This window comes from Talaromyces amestolkiae (genome assembly GCF_001896365.1).
Source record: "Talaromyces amestolkiae strain CIB chromosome Unknown scaffold2.1, whole genome shotgun sequence".
Lineage (NCBI taxonomy): Eukaryota > Fungi > Ascomycota > Eurotiomycetes > Eurotiales > Trichocomaceae > Talaromyces > Talaromyces amestolkiae.
Genome location: NW_024468038.1, coordinates 661907 through 676107, shown reverse-complemented (window position 1 = coordinate 676107; position 14201 = coordinate 661907). Strand labels below are relative to the sequence as shown.

Sequence of the window (14201 nt, the reverse complement as noted above, 5' to 3'; positions counted from 1 at the left end):
AAGTCATTCACCGCATTGGCAGTCACGAGCATCATTGCAGTATAGTTTACAGAGGTATGGTCGATATATTTTCTAGATGACAGTCAATGTACTCCAGAGTTTAGTGAGGTACTGCCCAGCTTAGTTCAACGATACTTGCAGTACGTTCACCGTATCAGTGAATGAATAGAGATGGGGCTTTAGCCCTGAGCGGTACTGTTTGCCAGCCATACTATATTGTGGACACAAAGAGGAGATACTTGACGCACGGAGGGGTGCTTGGATTCTTCTTTTCTTTTCTTCTTTATACTTAATATTGTATGTAGAGAAGCGCGCCCGCTTAGTAAATCAAGCTGTAGTTTCAGTAACAGTTACACAACGTCAAACACCATCTAGTTTTTTCCTTCTCTTGCAAATTAGTAAAGCGGAGCTTCTATATCTAACTCTCTAGTCCAAAGATCTCGTTTCCTACACTCTTCTTCCCTTCCCCCTTCTGACTCCACCTAAGTATGAGCTTGCAGAGTGCGTGACCACATCGTTTAATATTCATAGAGAGTCGTCCCGCTTGGCTTACTACTTCCTTAATGTTATATTGTCCTTTATGACACGCCGATATGTCTCGAGAGATGTTACAAGTCACAGCGGTGCTAAGGCACACGCGTTGAGCGTAGGTATTGTGTTCAGCGAGGACTTTTCGAAGATAAGCATCTTTTGTGTACCTGCCTTCGCCCTCACATTTTACCTTCTTGGCCATCTTGATAGTATATACTCTAATTGTAAGATTTGTCGACTGTTTGAGAGTCGTGGAATTGAGGTCACTTACTATATCATTGTGAGACTTTTGAGGACCTTTTGGATTGGATTGCCTGCAGATGATAGAAAGGATCCAGTTGGGAGTGAGAGGCAACGGTTGACGCTTGTTCTTTCGAGTGCAGGTGGATGCAGGGTTTTTGTTAGGCGCAGGACGTGAACGTCAGATGACCTATAAGTGTGAGAACATCGCAGACGGTGGCTTGTAGCGGGGGATTCATGTGTTTACGTACCAATAGATGGTATTTGTCGAAGGTTATGTTAAGTAAAGTCGGTCTGGCGGTGAATAGTTGTTCCGGCGGAGGCGGTGATTGCGCGGATCACCGCCTCAGGCCGGCCAGCAGCCAGTCAGCGCCAGGCGGAAGGCGCCTCTCTAACAATTTCTCTCTCGACCGCCCTCTTTTTGCCGTCGCTTTTCTCTCTCCACCCTCGATCTGCCCGTCAAAATATTATTCTCTACTGTTAACCAGTGTTAAGATAAGTGCAACGCTCGCAGAATTGCTATTGGCTTCGCATTCTTTGTCTGCTTTGTTTACTCGAAGACGACACCCGCGCTCGTGTATCCTCGTCCGCATCGCTCATTCGCCACCGCGTCAAATTGCTGTCACCGCAGTCATAATCTTACTTCCGGAGAACCATTCAAATACTTACAATCGAACAATATAATTTTCCACCGCTTAGTGTTATATGCGCCGTTGACCACCCCGCTGTATTACGTTGTACAGCTGTTGTATGTACGGTATTGTTCTATCAAGATCAGTTAGCTGACTTGATCGTGGACCATCCCGTCCCTCTTCGCGCGTAAAACACACACAACATCGACTCACTCCGGAGACAATGGGTCGCAAGCCCAATCAGCTGATCCTTGAATATTTCACGCGTGGCCCCAAGCTGGAAGACGCGAGCAACCGATATCAACATACGTGCAAAGCATGCGGTGAAAAGTTCCCCAAGGGCCGTATCGACAGTCTCACCACTCATCTAGTGAAGAAGTGTCAAGCGCTGTCCATGTCCGCACGTCAGTCGATTGTTATGCGAATTCATGATCTTCCTGCCCTCGACGACTCAGATCCCAACAAAGCGGCAATGCTAGCAAAGATTCAAAAGGCAGGGAAGGCTTCTGATTTACCGTATTCGACGCGCCCAGCTTTTGATGGGCTGAATGTGCTAGCGGAGGCATCGAGACGCGTCGGAGCTTCTGACCAGACCAAAAGACGTGGTGCGGGTGCTCTACGATTCACACAACCAATGACTGTTGGCGGCAAGACGATCATGATTGACCCTGCCCTCGAGGCGGAGGCATTTCATCCACCCCCAACAGATAGCAATGACGACTTGATTCTCGCTGGTGGTGAGTTTACTCCAACAATTTTTGTTGTTATGTTTGAGTTACATTTGCTGATTGCTGTCTCAAAGTCGCCGCTGCTGCTGCCTCTCTAAATGCAAACGAAGAGCGTGGTCCGTCTGCTTCACCTTCTCTACAAAATAATGATACTCTTCAACCTGACACAAATACCGACGAGCGTCAATCTTCATCACAACTTTCTCTGATTGCAGCTTCTGCCAGCGAAATGGCTTCACAGAGTCTTGCAATGGGCAGTGAATTGACAGATGGGCCACATGTTGGGTCATCCTGGACTGACCACCAGCTGTCTAGCACTGATCAATTTCTGCTTGACAGCTTGCAGGGTCATGATCCTACACTAGCAGCAACCCAACGTGCTGCATCTTATCCACGCCCAATTGCAATGAACCCGAATACTACTCCAACCAAGGGCTTTGTCAACGATTTTGGATCTTCGCCCAAGCCACAAAAGCCCAAAGTGCGTAGTCGGTTCAGTGCAGACCGTAGGAAGGAAGTTCAAGAAGTACGTAAGCGGGGTGCATGCATTCGATGCCGCATGCTTAAGAAGCCTGTATGTATTTCCTGCTTATACTTTGGCATACCCCCAACTAATTTCATTTATCAGTGTTCTGGAGATAGTCCTTGTCAAACATGTGCTTCTGTTGAGAGTGCTCGCCTATGGAAACAGCCATGTATTCGGACACGTCTTGTTGAGGAATGTGAACTCTATGGTGCTGGTAAGAATGCCAATTCTACCCACGAAAAAGAGAACAAGCTAATCATTGACAGGTCTTCATACGACTCTTGCCTTTCACGATGTCAATTCTATGCAAGCCCAAACAAAGTATGAAAGCTACGTTGGTCGTGTGGAGGCTGCACACTTTGATGATGGGCCTTTCTTTGTGACCTTCAGCGCCCTCATTGGTCAGAAAGCTGGCATGTCACCGATTGATCCTCAACTACAAGCTCTAGTCGAGGACGGGCACCTCCAAGGATCTACTCAGGATATGTACATGCTGGATGGGGATACAGATGATCTTCCTGGAAAGTGCGAAAACTACATCAAGAGGCTACAGTCCACTTTTATTGAAAATGAGACATCGCCAATCATGAAGTCAACCCTAACATTAGCAGCACACTTGGCAGATGAGAAAAAGGTAGGCCGATCATAAAGACTATGCTCGTATCAAGAATCTAATGGGTTATAGGATACTCTCCTTGACCGCGTGGTGGAGCTATGGCTTGTAACTCATGTCCTAGTCGACCTAGAATTGCAGTGGAAGCTCTTTGTCCATCCACTCCTACCCCCAACTGCCGTGGACACTCTAGCTATGCCAACCGAGGAAGGCCGTGTTCCAATTGATCGCAATGCCAATGCCGATTCTTACAACCTTATATGCAGTCAACTTCGCGCTGCTGTCGAGAAGCGTGCCAGCTTGCTGAGTAAAAATGTCATGAATGAACTCGAACGACGACTCTTGCAGCGCCACCACAGTGGTTGGTTCGAAACCTTTTTGGTATCTGTCATTCTCCTCAACTGTGTTGAACGCGCCTGTTGGCTCTTCACTAGCTGGGAGAATGAGGACTTTGTCGGACGTGTAATTCATACCCCTTGTTTTTCAATTTACCGGGTGCTAATATTTACCATAGTGGCCTTTGGACAAACGTCCACAATATTATGCTAACCAGGGCGACCGGTTCTCGGAGATCCTTCATATGCTACTACGAATGCGTGGCCTGCCCCCAAAGACAACCATCAATGCGGAAACTGGCCTGCTCAAAGCGGTAGAGAACAGCGATCCCAATGCCATTCTGTGGTTTGACACTATTCAAATATCACGTAAGTTGATACTTGAGTTTTTCCTGTCAGATACTTCATACTAATGATGAAAAGCCTTGTACTTGGAACAACGTCAACTCGTCCAATTTGATCCCACCGACTCGCGGTCTCTGGATCTGAAGTTCGCTTCCAAGATTCTCCTGCCGCCACCAACTGCATGATCTCGCGTTTCAAAATTTGCGTTGCGGTAATTCGGAGTTGATCTTTTATCCTGGTCCGGAGTATTTATGCCATATTCAACGACTTACGACGACTTAATGAGTGGGGAAGGGCTGGTTTGCTTCATTTGATAATTTCTACTTTATTTTCACCTTTTTAATGATGTATTATCTACTTCAATTCGACTGATTTGATAACGAGATTAGCTCATTATTCTAGAGAATCAAATCTCAAAATTAATATTACTAAATACCAGGCTCAATGAAAACATTACATACAAAAGGGTATATAAGAACCTGAAAGTAGCAAACAGATGTAACAGCAAGTCCGATGAAAAAGGGGGAAAGAAAGAATGAAATGGGTATCGTGTTTAAGCAGGCAATCAGGTACGCAAGGATCCAAGCAAATATCCAGACGCGTATATAAATAACAAATCGAAATGGGAAGGAAAGAAACATTAAGCGTCTGAATCAAGTTGACCATCCAGAACACGTCTGGCAGCATCTAATCTTCTGCGCAGGGTGCGGATATATTTTGAATCTGCGGTGGGCGTTGTACCTGCGCTTCCATTGGCAGTGACCACAGTGCGGTTCGTGGTGGCAGAAGCAGCAGTGGCCATGGTAAGTTCCTGTAACTCTGTGCAGACTTTACCCAGACTCTCAAAGACTTGCTCTAACAATCTGGTATCATCTGTGTTGAGACTTGAGGGCGGTCGTGTCGATGCCGACCTGATTGACGAAAGAGAGGACATGAATGCATCTACCGGTGTCGTTGGGGTGGAGAGATTGCGGTCAATTGGGAGAGACTTGCTGGTGGGCGTGAAAGGTCCATCGTTGTCGCGGTTCCGCGATGCGGCCAGATAGCGGTCGTCGCTTCGGTCTATTACTGTAGCTCTACGGCTTTGGACGGGAGTTGATCCTTGCGTGACGTTAGTTTATACAAATTTAGGGGAAATAGGTGTATCGACATACCATCTTCATCTTCGAAGTCGTTCCAAGTGTCGACGATCTGATCAATAGCCTCTAGAGCATCTTCCTGGTCATCGTCATAGTCATCATCGTATGCGTTCTCCGTCGCCGTCGCGAACGTTGCAAACGTAGACACTGAATCGCTACTTGCGTTGCGATTATGGGTGCCTGGTCTCTGATCTCGCGCCGGTCTCGTAGTTTCAGTCGACCCCGTAGAGCCATAGCTGTTACGTCGGATTTTGTTTCTCGAGAATGTGCCCAGCGCACTGTGAAGGTAGAAATTCTCGTAATCAAATGCATCTTCTCGCTCTTCGTGAGGTGTTGCTTCTGGGGCATTACCGGAGGGGAAGTCTTCAAAGACATCGCTTTGGTCATCATCGTCATAAGGTTCGTTAAGGATCTCATTGAGTCTTTCACGATCTATGTCTCCGTCCTCATCGTCGTCGTATTCGCCTTCTTCTGCATCCTCATAGTGGCTTTCTAGAACAGATTGGTCGTCATTATCAAATGCGAACTCGTCAATAATATGCGGTGACTTTGAAGATGCGGGTTCTCGTCTCTGTGGACTCAATGGCGCATCGATTGGGTATTCGTCCGTGCCATTGCTCGTGCTAGTCCCGTTGCTGTCCTGTTTGGCTGACGTTGGCTCAGAAACCCATCCATATCCGGCGTTATTGTGCACATTAGCACCCCCATTACCATGCTCCAATGCGCTAGAGTACCACCGTTCAGCCGCTGTAAACGGACTAGGAGTGCGCAAGCTCTGTAGACTTCGGCGCCGAAGATTGTCCTCCTGCGTCTTGACTTTCAAAAGGGCAACTTTGGTTCTGAGTCCGGCCGCTTGATCCTTCAGGTCTCGCACTTGTAATTGGGACTGCGCGCGAGATGGGGGTCCATCGGGTGGATATGCAGAGTTGAAGTCTTCCATTGACGACATTTTAGGCGCTGCCGAAATCCCAAGCCCAGATGAGCCATTGACGTCTGGGCTAAGGTAGCTTCTGCGATAATCATCTTCTGGGTGCGGCTCTTGCCTCCGCTCCTGGCTGTCACTACCATCCGCAGCGTTATACGGGAAGGAGTTCTCTCGAGAGTCGTAGTGCGATGAACCGGAAGAAGCCAATGCGCTCATGGAGCGTGAGGGCTGTAGAGAGGGAGATTTGAGGCTTGCTGCTGATGGAAGATTGGTCTCGCTGTGACCGCGCGAATGTCCTCCTTCCTGCGCTGTTGTATATACTGGTCGAGGTCGAAGCAGCGAGCCCCTACGATCTGTCTGAGATATGGATCGATATAACGCCCCAGCGGGTTGAAGGTTGCGAGTTGGCAGTAAAATTCCCGGGGATGTGGGTGATGGTGACGGTGTTTGTCCCAACCGAATTGACGAACGAGCGCGAGTGAGGTTACCTTCCATCAACTAGTAGTCATGTTCGTAAGTACGTAGTCAATGAATGCATGGTCAATGAAGCCACAATGCGCGAAGCGCGTTACTTACTGTCAACCTTCGTTTCGCATTTTCAAGAATGCGCTCCGCTTCGCTGCTGAGAATAGCAGAAGAACTTTCTTCCTCAGTTTGTTGCGATGATCCCGAAACCAAAGCATCGCTAGCTTGAGCGCGCTCACGATCTATACTGCTTTGACTAGCATAGCTACTACGCCTAGAATTGAAGCCAGAGTCGTTACCTCCGCGACTTTCCTCAGGGTTCAAATTCAACTGTCGCTGACTACCGGCGCCGATCGTAGAGCCAGAGCCAACGCTGTCGGAATCTGATTTCTCTTGTTGCGGTTGTGTTGTGGTGTACCTGCCTGCATAGGCAGGGGATGACGGCTGAAAATCCTCCTCGCCAATATCCGACAACGGTCGACCGGGAGCGTGGCCTTCGTATGTCCATCTGGGTCGCGGCGCGCGATAGGTTGACCCGTTAGAAGGGTAATAACCATTCGCTTGTTGCACGCCGTTCTGGAGCATGTGAGGATCTGAAGGGGTCAATTGGAACGGTGGAGACGGTGTCGACGATTGACGCTCGCCGTCGTCTGGGAGGATCATGTCAGGATTTGTCAGTGTCGGGGACGGCGGGATTTCTGGCGGTACATCGCTGCGATGGATGGTGTTTCTCTGTTTTGTGTCGAATCTGTTTGGTATGAGAACCGAGGTTGACGCTTGGCTGCGATACGTCGTCTCCATCGTGCTGCATTCGGTGCGCACTGTACACCGTTACCGTCGGAGGAATGCACGACTTTCCCGACCTGTCAGACGATTGAGTATATGGTATGGTGTCTGACGGTCACTTCACGCGCAATTCGAGAGTGTTGATCTGCAAAGCCGAAAACTAGTGAAATAGGGTCAACGTGTGGACCGTTGGGCTTTTTTTCCTCCCGGCATAATCCAATGACGCATCGCCTGGACAACGTGGCGTCTTTGATTGAGATCTGCAATCCGAGAGTCTAACGACAAGTGTAAAAATATTCTAGACGAAGAGAACCGACAGTAGACGCATTGAAGCAGAGACGGTTGCGATTGCGCTGGTAGAGGGAAAAGTGTCCAGGTAAGGGTTGATCAATAAATAAAGAAATAAAATAGCACCGACTAGACCCCTAGTCTCCCTAACTAGCGGTGGGATCTCGCCCCCGTCAGCAGGAGCACGAAGAAAAAGACCAAGTCATGCAACAGGAAAAGTGTCAAATACATGATGTTCACATTGTTTACTCTGTTAGAGGTGAATCAAAAACAAAGAAGGCGAGTCATTCATTCATTGGAAACTCGCGCGTTCCCCACACAATGCCTATTTGTATGTATGTCATCTTGAGACTTCGATTAAACATCCGATTTATTAACTCTATTTCTATAGAAATTATTAAACATTATGATATCCCGGCAACTTCAAATGATGACACTGTCATTAACAAGAAATCATCTGGACGATTAGCAGTATGTTGCATTGCCAATAGGACGAGTAATGACACCAGCATCAATAAGCAGATCATATGACCAGTAGTCTTTCTGGGTACCCTCTCCATCCACAACGACGCTGCTATTGTGCTTGATGTTCCAGAAAGAGCCACCCTGGACATAGTAACTCCAAGCATATCGCTGAGTGTTAAACAAACTCTTGCGGTTGGCAAAGGTGTTGCTGTACAAGGTCTGTAGAGCCCATTCACCAACGTACACAGGGAACTTGCCGTCACCGCCGAGAACAGACGCCTGACCACAGATTGCGCCGTTTGCCCATTGCGAGTAGACTCCAGAGGCGGCAAAATAGTAGACGTGAGAGTCGATGACGAGGTTCGTGTCGTTGGCAAAGTAAGGAGACCAGTGTTCCTCACCAAGAAAGCAATCCTGCAACATCAGAGGAATGCGCTTGTCAACCTGAGAAATGCGAGACAAGACTCCCTCTGTATATTCCACAATCCAGTTGGAGCCGTTTGTGGTCAATGTCTCGGGAGATGCGAATGCCGAGGGGTTGTCGGAAGCTTCGTTGATAGGAGCAATCGTGAAAGCCCAGGGGTAGCCTGTGTCGACGAAAAAGTCGAGCACTTCCTCAACCGCTTCGTAAGAATAGTCAAGATTGGTAGTGTTGAAGAACCAGCCGTCATTTCCAGCTTTCTCGCCGATATCCAGAGAGTTGACACCGCCGGGAAGCGAGTGGAGCCCAACAATGACGCGCATGTTGTACTTTTGGATGGCATAGGTGGTAATTGTCTTCAAGTATTCTTTCTGATTACCGTGGTACAAAGCAGAACCTGGGACCTTGATCCACGCAGCATACGTGGTGGGAATGCGGAGAGTGTTGACACCTAAGATCATGAAGAGTTACTAATTGCTTCAGTTAAAGTTCCATGTGAATCGACTTACCAACAGCCGCAACCTTGTCAATATCATCCGTAGTGATGTAGGTAGCATAATGTTGCTCGAGGACAGGACCGCAGCGAGAACCCAGAGTCTCACAGAAAGTCCATTCATCCGTAGCATTAGGAGCATACTGGTTCCACCAGTACTGATCAAACACTTCTTCCAATTCTAACCAACCACCAAGATTGACACCATTGGCCTTGTATTTCTTCCAGTCAGTCCAAGTGCCAGCTGCCAATGTAGCCGTGGCAGAGGCGACAGTGGTAGTGTAGGTCTTGGTAGAGGTGTAATGAGAATTGGTAAAGGTAGCAGTCAGAGTACGGACGGCTGTGTTGGAGGTGGAGGCAGTGTACAGGGCAGTATTGACTCCAGATCCAACGGCAGAACCACCGGCAACAGGAGCTAAGCTTCTGGTAGAGGCAGATTGCGAAAGAGCGGTGGCACCAGACCCAACTGCAGAATTATCTGCGTTCGGGACAGTAACCTTCGAGGTGATAGTAGCAGTAGGAGCGGCTTGGCTGTTTAAGAGTGAATGGGTGAGTAACATTCAATAGAAGGATTGCGTAGCAAACGACAAGAGGTAGATCATACAAGTTAGAGCCATCGGTTGTTGCTTCCACTACTGTAGTAACAGATGCAGTGATAGTGGCAGTAGAGATGGTTTTAGTAATAGTCGAGGTGGTGGCGGCGTATACAGTAGTATGTAGGTGCGTAGGGGCATTGGTGACTCCGATAATGATAGTATTGTCAATGGTCACTGTAGTATCTTCTTGGAGCTCCACATCGACGATGATCGGGTATTCAGTGATGCTCAAAGAGTATTGCACAACTTCGCCAGTGAATTCAGCATTTACGCAAGTCTCCTCGGAGGACCGGGGCTGAGGGACACCAGCAGCTGCAATCCCAAAGGATGCAGCTGCTACAAGCACGTCTGAGAGACGCATATTGGGTTAGGGGTAACGAACGACTAGAGCAAAAGAGTGGAAGGGGGTAAAGGGAAAAAAGAAACCCTAACGAAGGACTGGGCAAATGTTGCTGGGAGTGAAGGGAAAGGACAACAGCTTCCTCAGGAGCCAGAGAATGTGCCTTGCTTTATAGCACTGCATTTTTTCTATTTTTTCTTCGAACCGGTTCCTTCGGCCTACAATACAGCGACATTGGGGCAAAAGATGCCGACTCAGACTGGAGTCTCAGGCTGCCCGATACCAACCAAGCCGACATATTTCAGCCGAAAGCAGATGCGGAACCCATCTCGGAGGACTCCTGGGGGACTAAAACGGGTCAATCCATGGTCCACGTGGAAATAAATCGGTACCTGGCTAGAGCTTAGCTCCATATCGATCTCCATTTCCTGTGCCTAGTCTTTTCTCTCTGATGGCAGGTGTGCGGTGACGTCTGCTGCAATGGATCTGTAGAAAGAGCCATACGAGCCTTGATGCAGTCCATCACCTAGTCACTGGTCTAACTATCATGTGTGTTGCACGGAGCACCATTTGGCGAAGAAGTAGTCTGATCTGTGAGGGTTGAGGTTGACAATCTATTTTGACTTTTCCCGTTACGTACATACGGTAGTTTGAGAGAACTCGGATATCCCGAGAGGGCTGTAGTGGGTACCTTCACTTTTCTTGCAATCTTTTACCAAAATCAATCTTCAATAATCAAGGAAAAGAGAACGATGGTGGATCATTTCAAATGGGGTCTTGCACAAGTTGGTCTAGTGCGTACTATGAGCCTTGGATCGATGCTAGTGAAGCTTGCCCTCTTATCGCCCGCTGTATTAGTGCAGGGAAAAAAAGGGTTCAATATCGTGAGAGATGAGGCTGGAGGTGGATATCGTTGAACCGAATACAGTGACAAGGTATAGGTGAGACATGTAAGCGGAAAATAAAAATCGTGTCCTTGATAACAAACGCTTTTCGATATCCGAAGCAAAGGCTTCTTCTATGTACAAACTTAGAATATGCTTTTATTTATAATCCGAAATGAACGCCAAATAAACTCGAAATATTCCGTACAGCATCAAATTTTGCTTAATAATAGCTTGGCGCCACTGCTACTTGGCCCGGCTTTCTTTGTTTTGTCGGATGAATCTTTTGGTCCAGCCGCCGCCTTTTCCAAAGCCTTCTTATTCTTCTTCAAGGTCTTCAGAAGCTCGCTCTTCTGAGCAAAGTCCTCGGACTCTGTCAGAGCCACGATGACGAAGGTCTGTGGACCAGTAGCCCAAGCCAGAATGTCGTCCTTGATAATATCATAAAGCAAAGCATCGAAATTCAAAGCTGGCTCAACCTTTTCAATTTTCTTCTCGGCACTGTTGTAGCGGCCGCCTTGAACAAGAGACTTGAGCATTCTTCCAACGAATGGCGAGTCTTGAGCCTCAGTCTTGGATTTAGCGGCAACGGCAACGGCGTTGAGGGCTGCGGACTTGTCACCCTCCGCAGTAAAGAGCACTTCAGACAAGAACTGGCAACCAAAGCTAGTCTCCATCAAAGATTCCGCACGGGCTGCAATGAATTCCAACAGACTTGGACTGGCGGCTTTAACTAGTTCTTGACGGCGAATGGCTGGTTCCTTCTTGGAAGTCTCCTTGCGGATTTCGAAAATCTCATTCAGAACGTCCTCATCGCCGGCAGGAAGTAGCCATTTGGTCTTGTCACCGACAAAGGGATACAGTACTGGAACCCTAGCAGTAATATCATTAATCTGAAGAAGCAACTCCTCGTGGCGCGCAGACTCCTCGGTTTCTTGATTTAAAAGTTCAGGGAAAATGGACTTGGAAGAGAGCTTGGTGTCGTCAATCACTTCATATGCAGCCAAAATGACCAAATGCCCGTTAACATCTCCAGCCATCATTTTGATAGTCTCTCGATAGAACCGAAGGAGTAACTTGCGGTCTTTGGCGGAGGAGTAAGCAAAGCAAAGACTCATCAATCGTGCACCCGACTTGGTGAAAGCCATATTCTTGGCAAGATCTCCTTCTTCGTCTCCCTTGACGAGCTCAATGAACTCGTTTGCTTCTGAACTTCCTGGTTTCGTGTTCAAGAAATACTGAAGCATAGCGTCGTGTAACATGGTAAAGCCGGTAGTCTTCTTCTGTACAAGCTGATTGATAAGTTCGTAAAGATTGCGCATGATAGGAGGTCTCTTCTCAGGGCTGTCTGCGAGGATTGTGGACAGTTCTGCAGTCACTTGGGATCCATCATTGTCCCGGAAAATTGCAAACTCTGGTCCATACCATTCGCGTAGCATATTTGCCTTTTGTTGCTTGGTAGCCACCGTTCTGTAGATATCATCCATGATCCAGGATGCCTCAGGATGTCTGACAAGACGCTTCACATGTCCGTAGAACTCGGGTACGATCATATCCCGAATATCGGCATCTCCGTGAACCAACATTTTGCCGAGCAAGAATTTCGCATAACGACTCTCAGCAAGATCCTTAAAATGTCCCTGAAGCTCGCTGACGATCAGTTTCCGTTGCTCAAGATTAGCATACTTCAATGCGGTTTGAATAACGCGAACGGAGTCGTGTTTAAACACGAAGTCCTCGACCCTGCCAGTGATTATCTCGAAGAGCTCAGTAACAAGCTTCTTACGTTCGTCTTTTGGCACGTGAGATTTACGGCGCAGGCGCTCCCACAGCTTTTTTGATCGCGCAATGATATCGGCGTTCGGCTTTGCGGCCTTGCGTTCCTGTGCTAAAGCTTTTTGCTTGGCGTGGCTTTCGCGAGACGAGCTCTCTATGATTGAATTAGAAAGGTCCATCACACAGTAGATAATCGGGAAGTGCACATACTTTTATCGCCATCAACATTGTCAGTCGAATTCTCTGACTGCTCTTCGTCCTCCTCCTTCATGACTTCTTCTTCTTCTTCAACAGGCTCGCTGTCATCAACATCATCATCATCGTTCATTGACATATCAGACTCATCGGAAGAGATGTCTGAATTCATGTCATCTTCCTCTTCTTCGTCCTCGTCCTTGTTCTTGTAATGTCCTTTCTTCGATGGCTTTTGTTTCTCGGCTTGTTTGTGGAGCTTCTTGTCTCTGTTCATTTTTTTTGCATCTCTTGTAATGCCCTTTTTCTGAAAAGTCGGAGGTAAATATTTCTGCTTGGCGCCTGCCGTGGCAGGAGCAACATTCGTCTTGGTTTTGGTGCGTTTACCATTTCGGTCCTCGGCCGAATCGACCTTACGTTTTGTGCCAGACATGATGGCGAATCGGAGATCAATTGCCCGAATAATGCTCTGAGCGTGTGTAGAGGTCGAAAGTTTCGATGCTGGAATCGTAGTTTGGGTCTTTCCATTTTTACATTTTTTTGCGGCAGAAGAGGCTGGGCTAATATTTTTCCGGAGGCGGTGTAGTTCACCAGAGTCCGCTAAGGAAGAAGATTGCGTGGATCAGTACAGCGAATGTCTAATGAGAGCATTTAAACAGGAATGGTACTTGATAATAAGACTATACGGGATAGTTAGATTTTAAAAAAAAAATGAAACATAGTTTTAATTGATTACCCAAGGGATAGAGGTACAAAAAAAGAAGAGATGTAGTTGTGTAGCCTAATGGCCAATTTCCTTACACGAGGAGGTGCCGTCTGCTGTCGCCATCACAGAGTGAAGAGTTCCTTGCAGAATTGCTTCCCTGGGGGTTCATCTTCATTGCTTAGGGCAGCACAACAATCGTGGTTCACCGACGAGTTATGACCGCCGCTCCCTGATTCGAAACAGACACACTCACCCGCTGGTTACCCTACGCAAGGGGACCGACCGGCAGCTACCCTCCCACTGAGTTATCCGTCACAGATATGCAAGAGTGGACTAATAGTGTGCTATAAAGGAATAAGTTGCGCCATCCAATCAGATACATATATTGACAGAGCACCGCCCCATTACGTAGTTGGCACTGTTCCCCCCATTCTATGGCCGCCCACCATTGCGGGGATCAGCATCTTTTCTTGGAAGATCGGATTGTCGGAGAACGTTGGAGCACAGAGTTTTGCATTTTGGGGCACAAATCGAGAGAGCCAATGACTTGGGAAGGAGTTAGAGGGTCTGCTATGGTGCTACACTAACATGCCAGTGCTGCATATCCACGTATAGCCGATGATGTATTGCATCGACTATCCGATCATGTGAGGATGGATCTGCCGACAATCCTATTATGTTCCTTCCAATCTCCAACTCGCTTCATCTTCCTTTATTTACTGTCTTCGTGTTCCACATCTAGAATCTCAGTCTCTCAATTTAAACAATTGGGTCG

At 47.7% G+C, this 14201-nt stretch overlaps 4 protein-coding genes across 4 annotated transcripts; 1 reads left to right on the top strand and 3 right to left on the bottom strand.

Moving 5' to 3' along the window:
* Positions 1 to 1626: 1626 nt before the first annotated feature.
* BHQ10_001516 (uncharacterized protein) lies at positions 1627 to 4135 on the top strand (the record flags this gene model as incomplete). The annotated part of the gene is made up of 7 exons (XM_040873561.1): positions 1627 to 2140; positions 2206 to 2705; positions 2760 to 2871; positions 2924 to 3291; positions 3343 to 3732; positions 3785 to 3974; positions 4029 to 4135. 7 exons carry the CDS (start codon positions 1627 to 1629, stop codon positions 4133 to 4135), a joined length of 2181 nt encoding a protein of 726 aa, XP_040730021.1.
* Positions 4136 to 4590: 455 nt separating this feature from the next.
* On the bottom strand, positions 4591 to 7142 carry BHQ10_001515 (uncharacterized protein; the record flags this gene model as incomplete). The annotated part of the gene is made up of 3 exons (XM_040873560.1): positions 4591 to 5051; positions 5105 to 6512; positions 6591 to 7142. 3 exons carry the CDS (start codon positions 7140 to 7142, stop codon positions 4591 to 4593), a joined length of 2421 nt encoding a protein of 806 aa, XP_040730020.1.
* An 876-nt stretch (positions 7143 to 8018) lies between these two features.
* On the bottom strand, positions 8019 to 9889 carry BHQ10_001514 (uncharacterized protein; the record flags this gene model as incomplete). The annotated part of the gene is made up of 3 exons (XM_040873559.1): positions 8019 to 8890; positions 8949 to 9463; positions 9537 to 9889. The coding sequence occupies 3 exons, from the start codon at positions 9887 to 9889 to the stop codon at positions 8019 to 8021; spliced, it is 1740 nt and encodes a 579-aa protein (XP_040730019.1).
* Positions 9890 to 10964: 1075 nt separating this feature from the next.
* On the bottom strand, positions 10965 to 13153 carry BHQ10_001513 (uncharacterized protein; the record flags this gene model as incomplete). Its single annotated transcript, XM_040873558.1, has 2 exons — positions 10965 to 12682; positions 12739 to 13153. 2 exons carry the CDS (start codon positions 13151 to 13153, stop codon positions 10965 to 10967), a joined length of 2133 nt encoding a protein of 710 aa, XP_040730018.1.
* Positions 13154 to 14201: the final 1048 nt, after the last annotated feature.